Raw genomic sequence first — 25,460 nt, 5'->3', positions numbered from 1 at the left:
TATGGGGCAGTTGCCATCTACTGACAACTGGTCGGTGTTTTTCTTCCGGTACTCTAACTTTCCTAAAGAGAAACCATCTAAACATGGCAAGTCCTTAAAAGACCCATGGATATTAATACTAGGACGTTAAAATTATCAAACGAAACCTATAGCTTGCCAACTCCCTCCTTTCGTTCCTCCCCGCTTAATTTTCATTTCATTTAAAAAATGTTTTACTTACATTTTTTTTTGTACTAATTAATTCAAATGAAATGGGGGAAACTGTCTGTAAGATGTAAATGCCACTACCGCCATATGTAATTGGAATGGGACGTTATATAAAGTTGCTCTCTTTTTCATAGCAGAACCATTAATTTACAGTAAATTAAATAGGAAATAAATATTTACTGAAGTAATCTATTTTATCTTTTTTTTTTTTTTTTTTTATAAAATTTGAAAGATGCCAGCATCAAAATGACATACCACTCCAAATGAGAATACGTCGCCCTTAATAGACATCTGTGATCCCCTTTGGGCCTCAGGAGGAAGGTACGCCTTGGATGTGTACTCCTTGGTTCCCATTTGTTGCTTAGTGATATGGGTTAGTGCCCCTGTCGTCGACCCTTTCTGGGCATGTTTAGCCATCCCCAAGTCAGAAATCTTGGCTTCCAAATGTTTGTCCAGAAGAATATTAGCACTGAAATTATATTGTAAAGGCTATAGATTCATGGTCTGTCTACAAATTATTTTTTCATTTACTTGTGTAGTCGCACTCCTAATTTTCATGGAAAAAAGTTGCTACTTATACTCCGGAAAATACGGTATATATTTATTTTATATTGATAGTGAAACAAGTTATATATAGTTTTATAAGGGGTATCCGGGTTGTAAAACTTCTAGTTTTACAGACAAAACATGATTTTTTCTGAAGAAGTCTGCTTTGATTAGCAACAGAAGACTGTTTAAGCCTATTCAGATAAAAGAAGCAATGGACCAGTGCTAAATTAGTATTGTTTACACCAGCAGCAATGTCAACTGTGAGGCAAAGAAGAAAAAGTACATACTCATTCAAGCATGTATACTTATCAAGACCTTTATTGGTTGTGCGACTTTATAAGAGATTAAATGCTGATACCTTTTGATGTCCCCGTGAATGAGTGGAGCTGTGCCAAGGGTATGTAAGTACTGAAGTCCACAGGAAGCTCCTCGTACAATCATCAGCCTTTCTCCCCATGTCAGTGCCCGTGTCCCACACTGAAAACAATGATCTAGTTTATCAACCGATATTTGCACTAGTCTACAAGAAATCTGACAATGTTGGTTACAACCCAGTCTTAATTATTGGTCACCATATGGCAGAGTAAGGGTCAAGACTGCAGGGTACCAACAACAATAGCTATTTTTTTGTCAGTTCAGACTTTTACAACTTTAATAATACTGTAATAGATGGGTTTTATTCTCTAGAAATGTATAAGGTTTCAAATTTTCCATAACTCTTGAGTATACATTACTCCTAGTATATTTTGACTGCATAGCACAATTTTTTTTCCGTTGATTGTGCACCTAAAAAGTCAGTGTAGTGTCACCTATATGGTAAGTGGACAGTCACTCGACACCTGAACACAGACAAGGGGTTGAACCTACCACCGGACGGGTGTACAACTCTTTCCTAATATTGGACCTACCACCGGACGGGTGTACAACTCTCTCCTAGAATTGGACCTACCACCGGAAGGGTGTACAACTCTCTTCTAGTATTGGACCTACCTACCGACAGGTGTACAACTCTCTCCTAGTATTAATGGACCTACCACCGGACAGGTGTACAACTCTCTCCTAGTATTGGACCTACCACCGCACGGGTGTACAACTCTCTCCTAGTATTAATGGACCTACCATGGGACAGGTGTACAACTCTCTCTTAGTATTAATGGACCTACCATCCGACAGGTGTACAACTCTCTCCTTAGTATTGGACCTACCACCGCACGGGTGTACAACTCTCTCCTAGTATTAATGGACCTACCACCGGACTGGTGTGCAACTCTCTCCTAGTATTGGACCTACCACCAGACGGGTGTACAACTCTCTCCTAGTATTGGACCTACCACCAGACAGGTGTACAACTCTCTCCTAGTATTGGACCTACCATCGGACAGGTGTACAACTCTCTCTTAGTATTGGACCTACCACCGGACGGGTGTACAACTCTCTCCTAGTATTGGACCTACCACCGGACGAGTTGAAACTTGAGCTCTCTCCTAGCAACTCTAACAAACACTGACCACTTTTCAATAATACAATTGGCTAAAGAAGGCTGTGCAACACAGTGGAAATATACCATGAGTAAAGTATACTTCTCCGAATCATAAACAATTCAAAATCTCGCCAATTTGCTATCATTAATATTTGACTCAATAATAACATTATGTATGAAGAAAGACTGACCATATACATGGATATATAGGACAACAGCAATGTTACAAACATAAAATTTGTACATGCAAACACTGTATAGGACAAATGTCATTGTTTCTATAAAGGTGTCGTTTCTCACCTTGCAACTAAGTCTGTCTTCTAACGATCCATTGGGCATGAACTGGTAGACAAGGCAGACGTCAGAGCCCTCTAGTGTATATCCGTAAAGAGCTACAATGTTTTCATGTCGGTATCTGAAACATGAAAATATCATGGATAAAATATTAATACATAATGGATCTTCTAGAAAATATTTCTTTACTTGTTATTGGTACATGTATATGCTAAATATGCTTGGTGATGAATATAATATTGCAGCATGCAGTCATCATACCTACCGGATCAGTGTCTTCAGCTCAGTTTTCAAATGACTCTGCGATTCTTGGTCTGCTTCAGTTCCCTGTACACAAGATCATAGTTTTTAAAAGACTTTTGTATTAATAGGAACATATCATTAGTAATATAATGTGCATGTACTGGGCATGGCATGTGGGCCTTAATCTCATTACCGATCAAAAATAATCTTTGGCAAAGAAAACTTCAGCATAACTATTATTCTCAATATGGTATCTTTTGGGTTTATGTAGTCAAACAGAAAATGGAAGGACATTGAAAAAGAATGTCTGTCCGTTTTTTGTTTATGATGTCATAAACCCAAAAGATACTGTGAATAATACTAATTCTCATAATTTAATTTAAATAACTAAATGAAGTATTAATTAGGCATTTATTTCTGATCTTTTCAGTACTGTTACAATAAAACAATTTGAGTTGTGGCGTATTGATATATTAGTCAATAGTTTAGTTTGACCAATGACTGTGCCTATTTTAAAATTTCCTGCGAAAATGTTCCGTATGTATGACATTATATTACTCACCTTACATTTCTTTTAGTCTATGGAAAAATAACCTCAAATGTCTAACGAATAGAAATGAGTGTAACATATGAAATTGAATTATTCATGAATAAACGAAATCCTACTTACTGAGAAAAGACGTTTAATGGCACATTGTGAGTTTTTTAGGCGGCCCTTATACACTTCTCCAAAACTGCCTTGTCCAACTTTGTACTGATCACTGAAACCATTGGTGGCATGGTTGATTTCTTTGTATGTGAAACTTGGTGTGTTGATGATTGCCATGGCAGTGTCTGCATCACAGCTGCCATTCTGGTTCAGGGTAGACAACCCCTCGTGACTTTTCATCCTATCCATTAAGTCAAGGTTCATGCTGGGCTCTCCCATGTTGCCCTTGCTGTCCTCGGCAGGCCCTTCTGTATGAACCTCATTCTCCTGTACCGAGCAGATGGACTTGTCTCTGTTGTCGCTTCCCGACAGATACCCTATTGATGTGTTCTGATTAACAGAGGTAACAGATAAGATAAAAAATATCATTTATCAAGTGACCTCATTGGTTTATCTTTGATTTTCAACCAGTTTCGCCTTTACTACGAGGCTTCAGTACTTTTTTTTAGCTCTTAAAGTTAGCACAAAAAGAGGATTTCGTTTTAATGGTGGCATCATCTAGAATATGGGATGTTAACTCTACTAAAATTTGACTTAGTAGCAAAATTGTAGTTAAATACCTGTGATAATAAATTAATTATAAGTACATAACTGTAACAACTCAAACATTTTTTAAAATAATCTTACTTATACCAAAAGTTACTTTCATTTTTATGAATTATTTAACTCAACATACTTTGTCTATATCTTGCCCAGGTATGACTTTGTCTTGTCCAGGCATGGACTTATGACCAGGAATGACCTTGTCTTGACCAGGCATGACCTTCTGCCCCGGTATGACCTTGTCATCGTAATTTTTCTCGATCGACGGGATGTGCTTGCCCTCCATCATCTTATTGGACATGAACTTGGACCCTTGAGCTGACTTATCGGGCATGTTGAAGTTTAAGTTGTGGTCCTTCTGTGGAGGTCCAGGAAGATGTGCCCCAGGAGGACTTGGTTTTGGCAATTCTGTTGACAATCATTACTACAGTTTATCATGTATTCAACAAATATTTATATAATTTTTACATTATGATTAACGAGACCAGAAATATGCGTTAACAGAATATTTCTTTTGATCTGGTATTTTGCATCATTTCTTATGCAAAATAAGTCCATGTGAATGGTGAAACTCTTGGTATTTATGATATTTTTACGAAACAAATAAATGCATAATTTAATTTAATGTTAATTTGATTGTCATTCTCACAATCATATAGATATTATGAATTTACATTATTACTGAATTACACTAGAGCCAGTTGGCCAACTAGTGAATTCATTTGGTGATTTTTATAATATTTTCAAGTTTGCTGATTTATGGAGTATGCTGGATGTGGGTTGTTGGTTCATCGTCTGTGAAGATTCACGTAGTTGCTGTGTTGATGAAAGACGAAGGACTCCAATGTAGTGTCGACGTTTTATTTCGTGTGGTACATTTTACAATATACGTGAATACAGAATCATGCCGTGCCTAGCATCTTGAATCCCAAGTGGGACCGTACTCCCGAGGGAGCGGTGCAGACCTGAGACTCTCTAAGACTCCCTAAGATTCTATCTGCCTATCTCTGTCAGGCCTTTTTATAACCTATGTGAATATGTGCCTACGTGTACAAGTTTGTCAGAATAGATACGACATGGACATACTTGTCAATACAACATATTAAGGTTATTACATATTACATGTATATGTCACATCTGACCAGACACTAACATTTAATCGGACATGTAAAACTGACAAATCTGTCATGTTATGGCCTGGGGACATATACACGACGTATCAAATGTATTTCTGAAATATGTGCCTGAAGAATATTCACACTGGTCAATCATATTATCAAATATATATAGCTTACTTAACTTAAATATTTAAATTGAATTTCCATATCAAGGCATCCTTATACTACATTCGCCCTTTACTCATATATGATTTCAAATTAGTTAAAATTTGAAATCATAATGCTACAAAAGTTTAAATTAAATTTTCATATCAAAAGTAAAATTGAATTTCCATATCAAGGCATCCTTAGGTAGTTAGAAATGTTTGTGTAAGCAAAATACGGAGAAAAAAAACCATATGACTTCGATATATTCATGATAATTATGCTGTTATTAGAATAAAAATGAAAGTATATTAACGTTATGATATAATTCAAAGGAAGTTCTTTCTTATTTGTGTAAAAATGTAGTGAATTGTGTGTGTTAATTTGTTATTAGAGGGTCGGAGCAACAACAATTAAATGTGTGTTATATCACATCACTACTCCGCCTCTAACATAAACAATGGGAAGTTAATATATATACATTTCATTCTCCATGCATTAGCATGTGAGATAACTTCCCATAAGTATATAACAATATGTAAAATGTGTATAAGTGTCAACAAATAGAGTAAGATATGAATTATTAAAAGAACTTCCATATGAATATTAAGTTATAACAACAGCATACCCATGAACAAGTCAATATAAAAAGATAAATGCTACGCGTATTAGTTGTTTAGAAATAAAACGTTATAAAACTTTAAACAAAAATTGTACTGTTAATATGAACAGTTAAGCTACCATATTTATCAAATATATATTAATAAGATTAGGTATTATTTGACCTTGGGCACAATTTCCAAAAATCTGCAGAGCGAAAACAGATATATCTTAAGGCAGATAGCTGACCAACCATTACAAAATGTGTTTACTATAAGACAACAAATTTTAAATAACTGAAATGAATAGCGTAATTGTTCAAATTTGAAATGTCTTGATTTTGTAAAATATAGGATGATAACAGTTCGTAAGCAAAATAAAAATTAATTATAAATAGTTATTCAATCCAAAAGGGAAAAAAATCAATTATCCTGATCTAGTACTGTTAAGACTTGTGCTGTATATAAAAAATGACGTTAATGAAAAGAAAAAAAAATGCTTGTGCTGACGTCATACCGTCTTAACAATCAAGCCGTGAAATCTTGCACTCCAATCAGGCTAAGATCTTATAATAAATAAAATGAAATGAAAATCATTTTACAAAGAAAGTTCCATATTGTGTGTTTGTGTATGTAAACGCTGAGAGAAACATAAAAAACTTGTATGTGCCCGGCATTAAACTGCATCGGGTATTTCTCCCAACGTGAAATAATATATATAAACGTAAATATGTCATTAATAACGAGACAATGGGCCTTAATGAGATAGCTCACCACCCTATTGTACTCAAGACATACTGGTTGTTCCAATTTACATTTTAATACTGCATGTTAACCATGTCAGCAGAACAAACCAGACGTTTTAAATATATATTTGTATAAAAATGTATTTGTGTAAATGAAAAATAATGATTTAAAACAAAAAGGTATGTTGAGGAACTTTCTCTGTGAATGACATAAATGACCAGCACAAGTCATGAACATATTATATATATATATATAGAAATGAAATTAACAAAACATTATTTATCCAAAAATCTCAAAAATCTGTTAGCTTAGGAAAAAAAAAAGATAAAAATGAAATTGATAGTATGGTAATATTAAATATTTAAGTGTAATGAAGTAAATTATATTAACCATAGTGAATTAAAAAAAATGTATTACATTACTTCATAACGTTTCGCTTAGAACAATTATCATCCTGTTATATGTATGTAAAAAATAATAACTTTACTGATACGTTGTACCTTAAAACATATGATATTTAAATGAAAACAAATTAAAGAAAAGATGTAAAATTATATTAGCTTAAAAATCAATAAAACACTATACATTACCGAAAACTAAATTCCAATATATCAAAATACACTAATAAAGGTAAAAAAATCACAATTTTTCAAACAGAGTTCAGTTCATTTTCTTTCTTCTTTTTTCTTTCTTCTGTCTTCGTACCGGTTGGTCCATGGTGGTCGTGGTCAATAAGGTCTTGTTGGTGGTCTCTGCATTTTGGTTCCTCTTGTTTCGTTCATTGTGTGGTTTGTGGTGATGGCTTTGGGTGGCTGTGTTGTTGTGGCACTGATGATCGTATAGTGGCGTAGCTCCGTTGGTGATATCCGCGAAACCCAAAATTCCATCGCATTGTCACGGCATCAGTATAATATTTTCATGTTTGCTGGTTGATTTGGAGTTGGTTGTATGTGGGTTGTTGGTTCATCGTCTGTGAAGATTCACGTAGTTGCTGTGTTGATGAAAGACGAAGGACTCCAATGTAGTGTCGACGTTTTATTTCGTGTGGTACATTTTACAATATACGTGAATACAGAATCATGCCGTGCCTAGCATCTTGAATCCCAAGTGGGACCGTACTCCCGAGGGAGCGGTGCAGACCTGAGACTCTCTAAGACTCCCTAAGATTCTATCTGCCTATCTCTGTCAGGCCTTTTTATAACCTATGTGAATATGTGCCTACGTGTACAAGTTTGTCAGAATAGATACGACATGGACATACTTGTCAATACAACATATTAAGGTTATTACATATTACATGTATATGTCACATCTGACCAGACACTAACATTTAATCGGACATGTAAAACTGACAAATCTGTCATGTTATGGCCTGGGGACATATACACGACGTATCAAATGTATTTCTGAAATATGTGCCTGAAGAATATTCACACTGGTCAATCATATTATCAAATATATATAGCTTACTTAACTTAAATATTTAAATTGAATTTCCATATCAAGGCATCCTTATACTACATTTTGGTAATGTTCAAGATTCCATGACATGTCAACTACTATCTTTAATGATAGAAGATCATTTATTTAAACATTAATTATACAGAGAATATACTTCGTAATAGTATTATGTTTTGGCATATTTCCTTGCCGGAAGGAGCTAAGCTCATGTCATTTTCTCTTAATATGATATTACACCAACAACACCCATGACGTCACAACCAATACCTATACACCACCAAGTGTGGTAACTAATGTGCAAACTAAATAGAATACATTCCTGCTTATAAAATCTTCGCCAAGGGCAGATAACTATTAAAAGTGCAAACTAAATTCCTGCCTGCTTTTGATAGCTACTTACTAGAATTAAGATCTCTGATCATGTCTCTGGGCGATGGGGACGCTCCACCAACAGCTCCATGACTACTACTGTTGCTAGGGTTGTAGTGGTGTAACTGGTGTTGAGGTAGAGGATGTGGGTCACATAACTTCTTACTGCTGCTGGTAACTACAACATACAAAATCGACAGATCAGACTCAAGTAAAACATGCTGTATTACTGCTGCCAGTAATTACAACACACAAAATGGACCAATCAGACAAGGTCTACAGGAAAACATGTAACTGCTGCTGGTAACTACAAAACACAAAATGGACCAATCAGACTCCAGGGTCTACAGTTAAACATATTAAAGCTAATACAGACAAAAATTTGTCATCAAAATTAGTCAAAAAATCATTGAAGACGCTCAATCGCTGATGAATGGTATATTTTCTCTACCAAAAACAGGAGAAGACGCATTTGTATTTTTCTTGAGTTACAAAAAGTTATTTTAAACCGTTATCACCATTTAAAAGTTTGAGCCTCTTATTTTAATTCCAGATAAAAATGTAAAAAGTAATTAATTGTGTCTCGAAAAAATTCCATGACACTATGCCCTATACGGAATAAAGTACTAATTGTGTGTGCACCAAACGCATATCAAATTATTTTATATGCATTTGTGTATTAGTTAGACACATATCAACATGATTATACATCAGTTATTGTTCAAATGTTTGTTATCGTTTATGTTCTGTTGGTGGTGGAGCATCTTTAAATCATTGATCACATGGTTTTTTTAATTATTATAAGTACATTAATTTCTATTAAAAATTACTACCTACACAAAAGTGAATTACAGGCCTAAGACTTCATCAGATGTGAAATTATACAAATTTTTTTTTATATATATAAGATTAAACGAAGTGATACATTGACCAACTTTAAACAGTAATTTTCTGTGATTTATAATAGTCACTACATTTTGTATCCTAACTGGGGAAAATATTGTTACTAAATCCAACTGATTCAGAAGGTCTATAATATTACTTCATTTTGCATTTATAGGTCAAAGGTCAAAGAAAGATTGCTTTGATCTTCTTCAGGTACATTAAACCTGTAAACCTAGGTGAACCTTTCACACAAGTATGTGTGTTGTAGAATCTTACATGGGTCTGTCAAGTGGACAGGGATATCTCAACTCTCATGAAAGATTTTGGCTGGTCAACCCAAGACTTGCCAAGGCAAGATCGATCCATATTTGATTATTTTTCTCCCATTCTATGTAGAAAAATAAAAAAAAATTGTTGCTTGTTGTGGTTACACTGCATGTATCGATGACAATATATAACTGTCTAGTGCGTGTGAGCTGTCTTACACACCCCTGTTTAATTAAGATAGAGATATCTTTTTCCTAGGTACAACAGGGCATCCCCAAAACACCCTTCCACCTTTTTAGGGCCACAATTTCTTTACCTCAAATTGAATGTTGGCTGAAAATATGAAAACCATGTAAATCTTTTATGCTAATTCATTAATTCTATGAAATTTAGTTCTATTAAGCGCTTCCTTACTTTTTCAATTTCGAAGTGCCCTGGGTGCTCATTGGGTTTAATACAGTACGTATATAAGCAAGAATATCTACATACCAGACTAGTATGAATCAAATGAAAAGTGATAAGAGCAAAGGAAATATATATATTTAACAATTTTTTCCATGCCACACATTGTAAATGTAATCAAGTATCAAATTGTCAGTCTTAATTGTTTATCTATGTCTTAAACCAAATATTTTCTGGTTTTTTTTTTATAGTTTGTTTATATAAAGTTTTAAATATAAATGGATAACAACTTCAATTCATCACTATGAAATGAGATAAATGAAAATATTACTTACAGTTCATAATAGCAATTTGATTATGTTAATCAGATATCCTGTTATTGTTCACAAGCGTACATGCATAAATGTATCACACAAATCCTTTCCCGATCATTGCGACGGTTTTATACATCCAATAACTCATCTGCAGCCACATTTGTCACTGTGCAATACATTTCTGTATTTATGTATTTTATCCTACAGGAGAATCTAAGAAAACAAACTTATATCACACAAAACCTTAATTCCCAGGTCAACATGGTGACTTTATAGATCCAATATGGTGACTGATCCATCAAATCTTCATTTAGTCGTTAGATAGTTTACCTGTGTTTACCTGAAGTTTCGACCCCTCCCACCTGTCCTACTAGCAGTAATACAGTTCTAACACAGGTTACGGACCAATCAGGGATGTTTTCTATGTCATGTCCGCATGCCAGACAGACATTCACTACATAATTATTCACTTGTTGTTCCAATGACAAAAAGTCTGATATGCTTATAAATGAATCTACACATACAGTTATTAATTTATTCAACCTGAAATTTTTCAAAAAATGACTTCTGGAGTCATATTATGAGTGCAATTATTCATTTAGCTTGGTTTCAAAAGGAAAAGATTATTAAAAAGTTGTAAATTCATATATTAATTGTCAATCAGAAGGTGTCATTTGTGTAATGACAATCCATTCACCTATAGGTTTATAATAGTTACATGGGCTAGAAGCCTAAGGCTGTATTCAAAAGGAAAAAAATACTAATTTCACATCAATCATTTAAATATAGCATACTCTTCACTGACCCCCATAAAACAATTTTGTGGTAACAAATTATAAAGATATGCAATATAAATTGTCTTATTTTATCTAGTAAATTTTATAGAAATTTATAAGAGGAAGAACACAACATATATACCATTCCTTAGGATTTCTGATTAATTAATACAGAATATTCAGTACCTTATTTCCAACTAAAGTGAATTTAATAATATTATATATCTTCCCTGAAACATACTAGTGAACTTGTAGAACATTGATATCCCAAAGCTTCAGACTGATTCCAATTCATACATTTTACTTTTTATACATTCTATCATGAATTACAATATCAGCAGATATTTGTATTTCTTACATCTCTGGGAAACAAAATGTTCATATATATATATAAACCAGGGGCAATAACTCCAGATTTAAGGTGAATTTTTAAAATCAAAGGAAAACAATGATTAAAGAAACTTGTTTGTAAAAATCAGTAAATTGATTATGATAAATATATCACATCATTCCAAGAAAACAAAATCCAAATATGTATTGTTAATTGATTGTAATTAAAGCGCAAACAACTTGAAATTGCTGCATGTGTAAATGTATACCAGTATACCAGGTACATGTAGCATACAATTGTGATCCAGTTGTCTTCTTTCTAAATTCTCTTTGATTAAGGAAGGAAACTTCCTATTGTTGTATTTATTTTTTATTTTAAAGAAAATCCCAACCGAGAAAGAACAAAAATTCTAGAAATCTAGCATAATTAAATCTTAATGAATAACATTATATCTATTTGAAAATAGTTAACAAATTATTTGAAACACAAAGAAAGAAAAATCTCTATTACATTACTTTTTTCCTTTACTTTTTACCATTCTGACCCATTGTAATATGTAATGATACCTACCATCCTGACTGTCAGCAGATACTGCAATATTGTACACATGCATATTTAGTACCACTAGTACATGTACTGCACAAAAATGCCTATATGCATATAGAAATATCCTGGATCCCGGCACAGCAGATAATCAGATAAGTTTTTCACTCCCAATGCAACTGGTATTATAATCTTATGTAGTCTGTTTGTAAGTTTAGCCAACAGTGCTAAATAGCCTCACTGTTTATCTAGATGACTCTCCAGACAGGAACTGTCAATATAAACATATCCCCTAACTGATTTCCATTATTGAGGCAACAGAAACTATAGGCTATATAGCTATCTGGTGTTTTAAGTATGCAAAAACAAATAGAAAAGTTATGTAAATATATAGGTAAACAAAACTTATAATAAATGAAAGGTTATCCTGAATATTTGGAAATATCTGGAGCATGACATATTAGCTACGTATCCTGACCCAGTGTATATGTAATATTATACAGCCTAAAGAGCACCAATGCAGACAGTCAACTCATCACAATGTACAGGACATCCATTAATTATACAAACAAACTATTATACTGACCCATGAAAAGCATTTGTTCTGAATAGGGATTTCCTTACCAATATTTCAGTCATTTGTTAATATATAACCAATCCTGATCAACTGTTAGTGTCACTAACCAATGAAAATGGAACTCACACCCTTGCTCTTCCTGTTGACAGGATTTACTACGACATAGAGAATTGAAAGTTAGATGTGGAAAATGAAACTTGAATCAGCTGTGCCACATCCTGTTTTAGGATTGTCCTGAAGTGTGGCATGCTATATCCTGTAACAATCTGCACAGACAATCTAATATTTCTTTAATTAGTAGATAAATCAACTACTGTAATCACGGTAATTAGCACCCTTGCCCCTGTAAGCGGCCCTCTCCTTCCTGAAGAAGGAGTTACTGTTGTGTAAGCGTTCCATCTCAGGGATTTAACAATTTTTAACAATGTATGATGCTTCTAACATCAGCATTGTATCCTATATTACATGAACTTGTTGTCTTTTACATGTGAAACATGACATATAGTATTATGATGCATCTAAAAGATTAAAAGGCATAAGCAAATGCATGATTAATGTGTCATAAGTACAAAAACAGTTATGACTGACATTTTTCATTCACAACTTACATATTGGTTCACTAACAAGCAACCAACCCCCCATTTTACAATTTTTAAAAACCCTGGGTGGTGCTAATTACAGTATCTACGGTATCTGTATAACATCCTTATCATTTTGCTATGATTCTATCCTTGAGGGATCTTCACATTAACCATTAAATAATTGTTGTAAAAAAACATGCAGAATCATTTTTTTTATCCCATGTTATATAGTATTATTAATGCAGTCAGTAAATGAAATGAAGGAAGGCAGGATGTATAGATAAAATTGTCAAATCATAGCTAATGACTGTTGTCTGACGTGTATAGATCTAGACCTAATTATTAAGAGACCTACAAGTTTCAAACTAGGGGGAGATAATCTAAATAAGAACTTGACTGAGAAATTTTTTTAACAATTTTGGCCTTTGCAGCCATGCAGTCTAACAATGAATTGTTTCCAGGGATTTGAATAATGTGTGAATCTATAAATGTGAGTGATATTAACCCTTGGTGATACATTTAGACTCTTCTATATCTATTTCTAAGTCAGTAATTCAATATTCTAGAGACTGCTAACAGTATACAAAATAATTTACTTTGTTCTTCAAAACTATACATATCTATGTATGTGTTTTCTATAAGAATGATTAAAATCAAATAAACTCAATCTTCCATGGGATTTTTTAACAACCAAATTAAACAAATCACCAGAAAGCCATTAGTAGACACATGTGTATATATACTGATCTGCCACTATAAGTATCATGGCCTATAGCAAAATCAATATTTGCAGCCAACCAATGAATGATCAGGATTCTTAACTTCCTGTTCCCTTAATACACATTCCAGGATGTACAATTTCATAGGTACACACAAACATAATCTGCAACGTGTATTCAAAACCATTACAATGTGCATTCAAAACCATATTACACAAATAATATGTAAAATACCCTCGGTGGTGGTAATCAACAAATATTATATTACACTCGGCCTTCGGCCTCGTGCAATATAACATTCGTTGATTACCACCACCTCGGGTTAAATATTATGAACTAGAGCACAGTAACCCATGAAATATTTGTTTTATTACATATTTATAAAACTAATACGACGATCACTTAACAAAATCATCAGTACCGTATCGTACGGAAAAGCTTCAAATCCTGTTGAAGTTTGACGTATAGCCCACGTACGTCACGTTGCAACTCTGGTTTGGATGTCTTATTGTCTTATTTAACATTATTAGACCTCTATGCAGCCTTTTAATCTAATACATTTGCCGTGTCCGACCTCTACTCGATAAACATCTACATGACGTGCTTGATTCAAGATCTATAAAGCAAGCGCAAAATTGAGCGTGAACCTTTGTGACGTAATAATAACGTAACTCACTGTTACGCGCGATTCCTCAGGATTTTCATACAATACTTGAGAACAACACCGAGATGTTCCTAAAGCCGTGCAATATAACATCTCGAACAGTGCAATATAACGTTTCCATGGAAGCGTGCAATATAACTTCGAACTGTGCAATAAGGTTTCATTGAACGGTCGGGATAATAGTTGAAAATATTATATTTCCTCATATATAGATAGGTATAAAACAAATTATGTAATAAAACAATATATGTGCAATCAAAGCTGCAATATAACATCAGCGGTATCAATATTCAAATTATATGTTTGATTTGAATGAAGTACATGTAATGCATGCTAAGAAATGGATTTATTTAGTATTTAATTCGTTATACATATAATTATCAACACCTATCAATTAAGATTAATTCAATTTTAATAAATGGTATGTAATTAGGTCTGCAAATTATGTCATACAATAGATCTGGAATTTTACAGTCACTGGAATTCCAAGCAACAGTGGTTTTGTTTTATTGAAATTGCCACTGGAATATTTATGAAGTTACTAATGGAGTTTTGGAATCACTGAATTTTTCCAGTAGAGGTACAACCTCTCAAGAGCTCTGATAGTTAGTACAAGCATAGGTTTACTGAAGTTCACAATTTGTGTACGGTATCTCGGTCCATATACTCCGATTATTATTACTATTTTATATCATTTAATTTGACTTGTCCAAAACGAATATAGTTTTGTCTCACAAAAGCAAAATTTGATGCTGAATTAATTATATCATGACAATGCTGTAAGTCAATGCATACAGTGACTAACTACATATATGTATACACCCTTATTAAAGTCAAAAACATAGGCCATTTTAGATTCAATATTTGGATCATTGTAATTGTCATCCCTTAACCCAACAACATGTACATGTACTTACAATCACTCAGTTTCCTTTGGTAACCACAGCAACCAAATAAAGTTTGTTGGTTTGAAAACTATAATCATTGTATTTGCCATCTTTCAAAACTTATATAAAACATATAAAAAAATCAGCCTAAGTATTGTAGTGATTAGATTTAGGTGCAAATGTTTTGCTATAAAAAACATGGTACTGAAAATTACTACATATTTTAGCATGCTGATTAGGCAATCTAAAATATTATTTGGTATTATATATATATATATATAATTGGAAACAAACAGTAATTTGTCGCAATTATAGGGCAAACAATTAAAAGTCAGCTATAAACAAGAGATCCCAGAGGGATCTTAGCGCCCACCAAAGAATGATCTATATTTGACAAAGGAAATATGGATCTTTTCTCTACTTTTTAAACTTTTTCAAACATACTACATATAAAATTTGAGACAGATCGCTTCAGTACCTTTTGAGAAATAGCGGTAACAAACTTCAACTATCAAATCCAAGATGACTCCTTGGCGGCCATCTTGTTGATCAATCGGTCCCAAATCACAATATGCACAACTAGGGCCCTAGGGGAACGTACATGTGAAATTTGTGAGAAAGATCCATTCAATGCTTTCTGAGAAATAGCGATAACAAACTTTGAACATAAAAATCCAAGATGGCTACCTGGCAGCAATCTTGTTGAACGATCGGTCCCAAATCACAATATGCACAACTAGGGCCCTAGGAAACCTACATATGAATTTTGAGACAGATCCCTTCAGTACTTTCTGAGAAATAGCGATAACAAACTTTGAACATAACAAAATTCAAGATGGCTGCCTGGCGGCCATCTTGTTGACCGATCGGTCATAATATGCACACACCGTCTTAACAATCAAGCCGTGAAATCTTGCACTCCAATCAGGCTAAGATCTTATAATAAATAAAATGGAAATGAAAATCATTTTACAAAGAAAGTTCCATATTGTGTGTTTGTGTATGTAAACGCTGAGAGAAACATAAAAAACTTGTATGTGCCCGGCATTAAACTGCATCGGGTATTTCTCCCAACGTGAAATAATATATATAAACGTAAATATGTCATTAATAACGAGACAATGGGCCTTAATGAGATAGCTCACCACCCTATTGTACTCAAGACATACTGGTTGTTCCAATTTACATTTTAATACTGCATGTTAACCATGTCAGCAGAACAAACCAGACGTTTTAAATATATATTTGTATAAAAATGTATTTGTGTAAATGAAAAATAATGATTTAAAACAAAAAGGTATGTTGAGGAACTTTCTCTGTGAATGACATAAATGACCAGCACAAGTCATGAACATATTAATAAAAATGAAATTTAGAAATGAAATTAACAAAACATTATTTATCCAAAAATCTCAAAATTCTGTTAGCTTAGGAAAAAAAAAAGATAAAAATGAAATTGATAGTATGGTAATATTAAATATTTAAGTGTAATGAAGTAAATTATATTAACCATAGTGAATTAAAAAAAATGTATTACATTACTTCATAACGTTTCGCTTAGAACAATTATCATCCTGTTATATGTATGTAAAAAATAATAACTTTACTGATACGTTGTACCTTAAAACATATGATATTTAAATGAAAACAAATTAAAGAAAAGATGTAAAATTATATTAGCTTAAAAATCAATAAAACACTATACATTACCGAAAACTAAATTCCAATATATCAAAATACACTAATAAAGGTAAAAAAATCACAATTTTTCAAACAGAGTTCAGTTCATTTTCTTTCTTCTTTTTTCTTTCTTCTGTCTTCGTACCGGTTGGTCCATGGTGGTCGTGGTCAATAAGGTCTTGTTGGTGGTCTCTGCATTTTGGTTCCTCTTGTTTCGTTCATTGTGTGGTTTGTGGTGATGGCTTTGGGTGGCTGTGTTGTTGTGGCACTGATGATCGTATAGTGGCGTAGCTCCGTTGGTGATATCCGCGAAACCCAAAATTCCATCGCATTGTCACGGCATCAGTATAATATTTTCAAGTTTGCTGATTTATGGAGTATGCTGGATGTGGGTTGTTGGTTCATCGTCTGTGAAGATTCACGTAGTTGCTGTGTTGATGAAAGACGAAGGACTCCAATGTAGTGTCGACGTTTTATTTCGTGTGGTACATTTTACAATATACGTGAATACAGAATCATGCCGTGCCTAGCATCTTGAATCCCAAGTGGGACCGTACTCCCGAGGGAGCGGTGCAGACCTGAGACTCTCTAAGACTCCCTAAGATTCTATCTGCCTATCTCTGTCAGGCCTTTTTATAACCTATGTGAATATGTGCCTACGTGTGGACAAGTTTGTCAGAATAGATACGACATGGACATACTTGTCAATACAACATATTAAGGTTATTACATATTACATGTATATGTCACATCTGACCAGACACTAACATTTAATCGGACATGTAAAACTGACAAATCTGTCATGTTATGGCCTGGGGACATATACACGACGTATCAAATGTATTTCTGAAATATGTGCCTGAAGAATATTCACACTGGTCAATCATATTATCAAATATATATAGCTTACTTAACTTAAATATTTAAATTGAATTTCCATATCAAGGCATCCTTATACTACATTTTGGTAATGTTCAAGATTCCATGACATGTCAACTACTATCTTTAATGATAGAAGATCATTTATTTAAACATTAATTATACAGAGAATATACTTCGTAATAGTATTATGTTTTGTCATATTTCCTTGCCGGAAGGAGCTAAGCTCATGTCATTTTCTCTTAATATGATATTACACCAACAACACCCATGACGTCACAACCAATACCTATACACCACCAAGTGTGGTAACTAATGTGCAAACTAAATAGAATACATTCCTGCTTATAAAATCTTCGCCAAGGGCAGATAACTATTAAAAGTGCAAACTAAATTCCTGCCTGCTTTTGATAGCTACTTACTAGAATTAAGATCTCTGATCATGTCTCTGGGCGATGGGGACGCTCCACCAACAGCTCCATGACTACTACTGTTGCTAGGGTTGTAGTGGTGTAACTGGTGTTGAGGTAGAGGATGTGGGTCACATAACTTCTTACTGCTGCTGGTAACTACAACATACAAAATCGACAGATCAGACTCAAGTAAAACATGCTGTATTACTGCTGCCAGTAATTACAACACACAAAATGGACCAATCAGACAAGGTCTACAGGAAAACATGTAACTGCTGCTGGTAACTACAAAACACAAAATGGACCAATCAGACTCCAGGGTCTACAGTTAAACATATTAAAGCTAATACAGACAAAAATTTGTCATCAAAATTAGTCAAAAAATCACTGAAGACGCTCAATCGCTGATGAATGGTATATTTTCTCTACCAAAAACAGGAGAAGACGCATTTGTATTTTTCTTGAGTTACAAAAAGTTATTTTAAACCGTTATCACCATTTAAAAGTTTGAGCCTCTTATTTTAATTCCAGATAAAAATGTAAAAAGTAATTAATTGTGTCTCGAAAAAATTCCATGACACTATGCCCTATACGGAATAAAGTACTAATTGTGTGTGCACCAAACGCATATCAAATTATTTTATATGCATTTGTGTATTAGTTAGACACATCTCAACATGATTATACATCAGTTATTGTTCAAATGTTTGTTATCGTTAATGTTCTGTTGGTGGTGGAGCATCTTTAAATCATTGATCACATGGTTTTTTGAATTATTATAAGTACATTAATTTCTATTAAAGATGACTACCTACACAAAAGTGAATTACAGGCCTAAGACTTCATCAGATGTGAAATTATACAATTTTTTTTTATATATATAAGATTAAACGAAGTGATACATTGACCAACTTTAAACAGTAATTTTCTGTGATTTATAATAGTCACTACATTTTGTATCCTAACTGGGGAAAATATTGTTACTAAATCCAACTGATTCAGAAGGTCTATAATATTACTTCATTTTGCATTTATAGGTCAAAGGTCAAAGAAAGATTGCTTTGATCTTCTTCAGGTACATTAAACCTGTAAACCTAGGTGAACCTTTCACACAAGTATGTGTGTTGTAGAATCTTACATGGGTCTGTCAAGTGGACAGGGATATCTCAACTCTCATGAAAGATTTTGGCTGGTCAACCCAAGGCTTGCCAAGGCAAGATCGATCCATATTTGATTATTTTTCTCCCATTCTATGTAGAAAAATAAAAAAAAATTGTTGCTTGTTGTGGTTACACTGCATGTATCGATGACAATATATAACTGTCTAGTGCGTGTGAGCTGTCTTACACACCCCTGTTTAATTAAGATAGAGATATCTTTTTCCTAGGTACAACAGGGCATCCCCAAAACACCCTTCCACCTTTTTAGGGCCACAATTTCTTTACCTCAAACGAATGTTGGCTGAAAATATGAAAACCATGTAAATCTTTTATGCTAATTCATTAATTCTATGAAATTTAGTTCTATTAAGCGCTTCCTTACTTTTTCAATTTCGAAGTGCCCTGGGTGCTCATTGGGTTTAATACAGTACGTATACAAGCAAGAATATCTACATACCAGACTAGTATGAATCAAATGAAAAGTGATAAGAGCAAAGGAAATATATATATTTAACAATTTTTTCCATGCCACACATTGTAAATGTAATCAAGTATCAAATAGTCAGTCTTAATTGTTTATCTATGTCTTAAACCAAATATTTTCTGTTTTATTTTATAGTTTGTTTATATAAAGTTTTAAATATAAATGGATAACAACTTCAATTCATCACTATGAAATGAGATAAATGAAAATATTACTTACAGTTCATAATAGCAATTTGATTATGTTAATCAGATATCCTGTTATTGTTCACAAGCGTACATGCATAAATGTATCACACAAATCCTTTCCCGATCATTGCGACGGTTTTATACATCCAATAACTCATCTGCAGCCACATTTGTCACTGTGCAATACATTTCTGTATTTATGTATTTTATCCTACAGGAGAATCTAAGAAAACAAACTTATATCACACAAAACCTTAATTCCCAGGTCAACATGGTGACTTTATAGATCCAATATGGTGACTGATCCATCAAATCTTCATTTAGTCGTTAGATAGTTTACCTGTGTTTACCTGAAGTTTCGACCCCTCCCACCTGTCCTACTAGCAGTAATACAGTTCTAACACAGGTTACGGACCAATCAGGGATGTTTTCTATGTCATGTCCGCATGCCAGACAGACATTCACTACATAATTATTCACTTGTTGTTCCAATGACAAAAAGTCTGATATGCTTATAAATGAATCTACACATACAGTTATTAATTTATTCAACCTGAAAATTTTTCAAAAAATGACTTCTGGAGTCATATTATGAGTGCAATTATTCATTTAGCTTGGTTTCAAAAGGAAAAGATTATTAAAAAGTTGTAAATTCATATATTAATTGTCAATCAGAAGGTGTCATTTGTGTAATGACAATCCATTCACCTATAGGTTTATAATAGTTACATGGGCTAGAAGCCTAAGGCTGTATTCAAAAGGAAAAAAATACTAATTTCACATCAATCATTTAAATATAGCATACTCTTCACTGACCCCCATAAAACAATTTTGTGGTAACAAATTATAAGATATGCAATATAAATTGTCTTATTTTATCTAGTAAATTTTATAGAAATTTATAAGAGGAAGAACACAACATATATACCATTCCTTAGGATTTCTGATTAATTAATACAGAATATTCAGTACCTTATTTCCAACTAAAGTGAATTTAATAATATTATATATCTTCCCTGAAACATACTAGTGAACTTGTAGAACATTGATATCCCAAAGCTTCAGACTGATTCCAATTCATACATTTTACTTTTTATACATTCTATCATGAATTACAATATCAGCAGATATTTGTATTTCTTACATCTCTGGGAAACAAAATGTTCATATATATATAAACCAGGGGCAATAACTCCAGATTTAAGGTGAATTTTTAAAATCAAAGGAAAACAATGATTAAAGAAACTTGTTTGTAAAAATCAGTAAATTGATTATGATAAATATATCTCATCATTCCAAGAAAACAAAATCCAAATATGTATTGTTAATTGATTGTAATTAAAGCGCAAACAACTTGAAATTGCTGCATGTGTAAATGTATACCAGTATACCAGGTACATGTAGCATACAATTGTGATCCAGTTGTCTTCTTTCTAAATTCTCTTTGATTAAGGAAGGAAACTTCCTATTGTTGTATTTATTTTTTATTTTAAAGAAAATACCAACTGAGAAAGAACAAAAATTCTAGAAATCTAGCATAATTAAATCTTAATGAATAACATTATATCTATTTGGAAATAGTTAACAAATTATTTGAAACACAAAGAAAGAAAAATCTCTATTACATTACTTTTTTTCCTTTACTTTTTACCATTCTGACCCATTGTAATATGTAATGATACATACCATCCTGACTGTCAGCAGATACTGCAATATTGTACACATGCATATTTAGTACCACTAGTACATGTACTGCACAAAAATGCCTATATGCATATAGAAATATCCTGGATCCCGGCACAGCAGATAATCAGATAAGTTTTTCACTCCCAATGCAACTGGTATTATAATCTTATGTAGTCTGTTTGTAAGTTTAGCCAACAGTGCTAAATAGCCTCACTGTTTATCTAGATGACTCTCCAGACAGGAACTGTCAATATAAACATATCCCCTAACTGATTTCCATTATTGAGGCAACAGAAACTATAGGCTATATAGCTATCTGGTGTTTTAAGTATGCAAAAACAAATAGAAAAGTTATGTAAATATATAGGTAAACAAAACTTATAATAAATGAAAGGTTATCCTGAATATTTGGAAATATCTGGAGCATGACATATTAGCTACGTATCCTGACCCAGTGTATATGTAATATTATACAGCCTAAAGAGCACCAATGCAGACAGTCAACTCATCACAATGTACAGGACATACATTAATTATACAAACAAACTATTATACTGACCCATGAAAAGCATTTGTTCTGAATAGGGATTTCCTTACCAATATTTCAGTCATTTGTTAATATATAACCAATCCTGATCAACTGTTAGTGTCACTAACCAATGAAAATGGAACTCACACCCTTGCTCTTCCTGTTGACAGGATTTACTACGACATAGAGAATTGAAAGTTAGATGTGGAAAATGAAACTTGAATCAGCTGTGCCACATCCTGTTTAAGGATTGTCCTGGTGTGTGGCATGCTGTATCCTGTAACAATCTGCACAGACATCTAATATTTCTTTAATTAGTAGATAAATTTACTACTGTAATCACGGTAATTAGCACCCTTGCCCCTGTAAGCGGCCCTCTCCTTCCTGAAGAAGGAGTTACTGTTGTGTAAGCGTTCCATCTCAGGGATTTAACAATTTTTAACAATGTATGATGCTTCTAACATCAGCATTGTATCCTATATTACATAAACTTGCAAGTCTTTTACATGTGAAACATGACATATAGTATTATGATGCATCTAAAAGATTAAAAGGCATAAGCAAATGCATGATTAATGTGTCATAAGTACAAAAACAGTTATGACTGACATTTTTCATTCACAACTTACATATTGGTTCACTAACAAGCAACCAACCCCCCATTTTACAATTTTTAAAAACCCTGGGTGGTGCTAATTACAGTATCTACGGTATCTGTATAACATCCTTATCATTTTGCTATGATTCTATCCTTGAGGGATCTTCACATTAACCATTAAATAATTGTTGTAAAAAAACATGCAGAATCATTTTTTTTATCCCATGTTATATAGTATTATTAATGCAGTCAGTAAATGAAATGAAGGAAGGCAGGATGTATAGATAAAATTGTCAAATCATAGCTAATGACTGTTGTCTGACGTGTATAGATCTAGACCTAATTATTAAGAGACCTACAAGTTTCAAACTAGGGGGAGATAATCTAAATAAGAACTTGACTGAGAATTTTTTTTAACAATTTTGGCCTTTGCAGCCATGCAGTCTAACAATGAATTGTTTCCAGGGATTTGAATAATGTGTGAATCTATAAATGTGAGTGATATTAACCCTTGGTGATACATTTAGACTCTTCTATATCTATTTCTAAGTCAGTAATTCAATATTCTAGAGACTGCTAACAGTATACAAAATAATTTACTTTGTTCTTCAAAACTATACATATCTATGTATGTGTTTTCTATAAGAATGATTAAAATCAAATAAACTCAATCTTCCATGGATTTTTTAACAACCAAATTAAACAAATCACCAGAAAGCCATTAGTAGACACATGTGTATATACTGATCTGCCACTATAAGTATCATGGCCTATAGCAAAATCAATATTTGCAGCCAACCAATGAATGATCAGGATTCTTAACTTCCTGTTCCCTTAATACACATTCCAGGATGTACAATTTCATAGGTACACACAACATAATCTGCAACGTGTATTCAAAACCATTACAATGTGCATTCAAAACCATATTACACAAATAATATGTAAAATACCCTCGGTGGTGGTAATCAACAAATATTATATTACACTCGGCCTTCGGCCTCGTGCAATATAACATTCGTTGATTACCACCACCTCGGGTTAAATATTATGAACTAGAGCACAGTAACCCATGAAATATTTGTTTTATTACATATTTATAAAACTAATACGACGATCACTTAACAAAATCATCAGTACCGTATCGTACGGAAAAGCTTCAAATCCTGTTGAAGTTTGACGTATAGCCCACGTACGTCACGTTGCAACTCTGGTTTGGATGTCTTATTGTCTTATTTAACATTATTAGACCTCTATGCAGCCTTTTAATCTAATACATTTGCCGTGTCCGACCTCTACTCGATAAACATCTACATGACGTGCTTGATTCAAGATCTATAAAGCAAGCGCAAAATTGAGCGTGAACCTTTGTGACGTAATAATAACGTAACTCACTGTTACGCGCGATTCCTCAGGATTTTCATACAATACTTGAGAACAACACCGAGATGTTCCTAAAGCCGTGCAATATAACATCTCGAACAGTGCAATATAACGTTTCCATGGAAGCGTGCAATATAACTTCGAACTGTGCAATAAGGTTTCATTGAACGGTCGGGATAATAGTTGAAAATATTATATTTCCTCATATATAGATAGGTATAAACAAATTATGTAATAAAACAATATATGTGCAATCAAAGCTGCAATATAACATCAGCGGTATCAATATTCAAATTATATGTTTGATTTGAATGAAGTACATGTAATGCATGCTAAGAAATGGATTTATTTAGTATTTAATTCGTTATACATATAATTATCAACACCTATCAATTAAGATTAATTCAATTTTAATAAATGGTATGTAATTAGGTCTGCAAATTATGTCATACAATAGATCTGGAATTTTACAGTCACTGGAATTCCAAGCAACAGTGGTTTTGTTTTATTGAAATTGCCACTGGAATATTTATGAAGTTACTAATGGAGTTTTGGAATCACTGAATTTTCCAGTAGAGGTACAACCTCTCAAGAGCTCTGATAGTTAGTACAAGCATAGGTTTACTGAAGTTCACAATTTGTGTACGGTATCTCGGTCCATATACTCCGATTATTATTACTATTTTATATCATTTAATTTGACTTGTCCAAAACGAATATAGTTTTGTCTCACAAAAGCAAAATTTGATGCTGAATTAATTATATCATGACAATGCTGTAAGTCAATGCATACAGTGACTAACTACATATATGTATACACCCTTATTAAAGTCAAAAACATAGGCCATTTTAGATTCAATATTTGGATCATTGTAATTGTCATCCCTTAACCCAACAACATGTACATGTACTTACAATCACTCAGTTTCCTTTGGTAACCACAGCAACCAAATAAAGTTTGTTGGTTTGAAAACTATAATCATTGTATTTGCCATCTTTCAAAACTTATATAAAACATATAAAAAAATCAGCCTAAGTATTGTAGTGATTA

General features: G+C 33.2%; 1 protein-coding gene across 6 annotated transcripts in view; it reads right to left on the bottom strand.

Annotated features, from left to right (window-relative positions):
* The window catches only part of LOC138336858 (uncharacterized), a 41,737-nt gene that overhangs the window by 7,558 nt on the left and 8,719 nt on the right, over positions 1 to 25,460 (bottom strand). Inside the window, exons 3-10 of one of the 6 annotated variants that reach the window (XM_069286461.1) lie at positions 18,391 to 18,537; positions 9,294 to 9,296; positions 4,159 to 4,433; positions 3,444 to 3,812; positions 2,796 to 2,857; positions 2,537 to 2,651; positions 1,115 to 1,233; positions 463 to 676 (exon numbers count right to left, since the gene is read on the bottom strand). In XM_069286461.1, coding sequence (XP_069142562.1) covers positions 463 to 676; positions 1,115 to 1,233; positions 2,537 to 2,651; positions 2,796 to 2,857; positions 3,444 to 3,812; positions 4,159 to 4,433; positions 9,294 to 9,296; positions 18,391 to 18,537 — 1,304 coding nt within the window. The other 5 variants (XM_069286459.1, XM_069286457.1, XM_069286456.1 and 2 more) reach the window with 5 other exon arrangements.

Source organism: Argopecten irradians, chromosome 12 (genome assembly GCF_041381155.1).
Source record: "Argopecten irradians isolate NY chromosome 12, Ai_NY, whole genome shotgun sequence".
Lineage (NCBI taxonomy): Eukaryota > Metazoa > Mollusca > Bivalvia > Pectinida > Pectinidae > Argopecten > Argopecten irradians.
The sequence above is the reverse complement of the archived record's forward strand: the minus strand, read 5'-3'. Positions and strand labels throughout refer to the sequence as shown.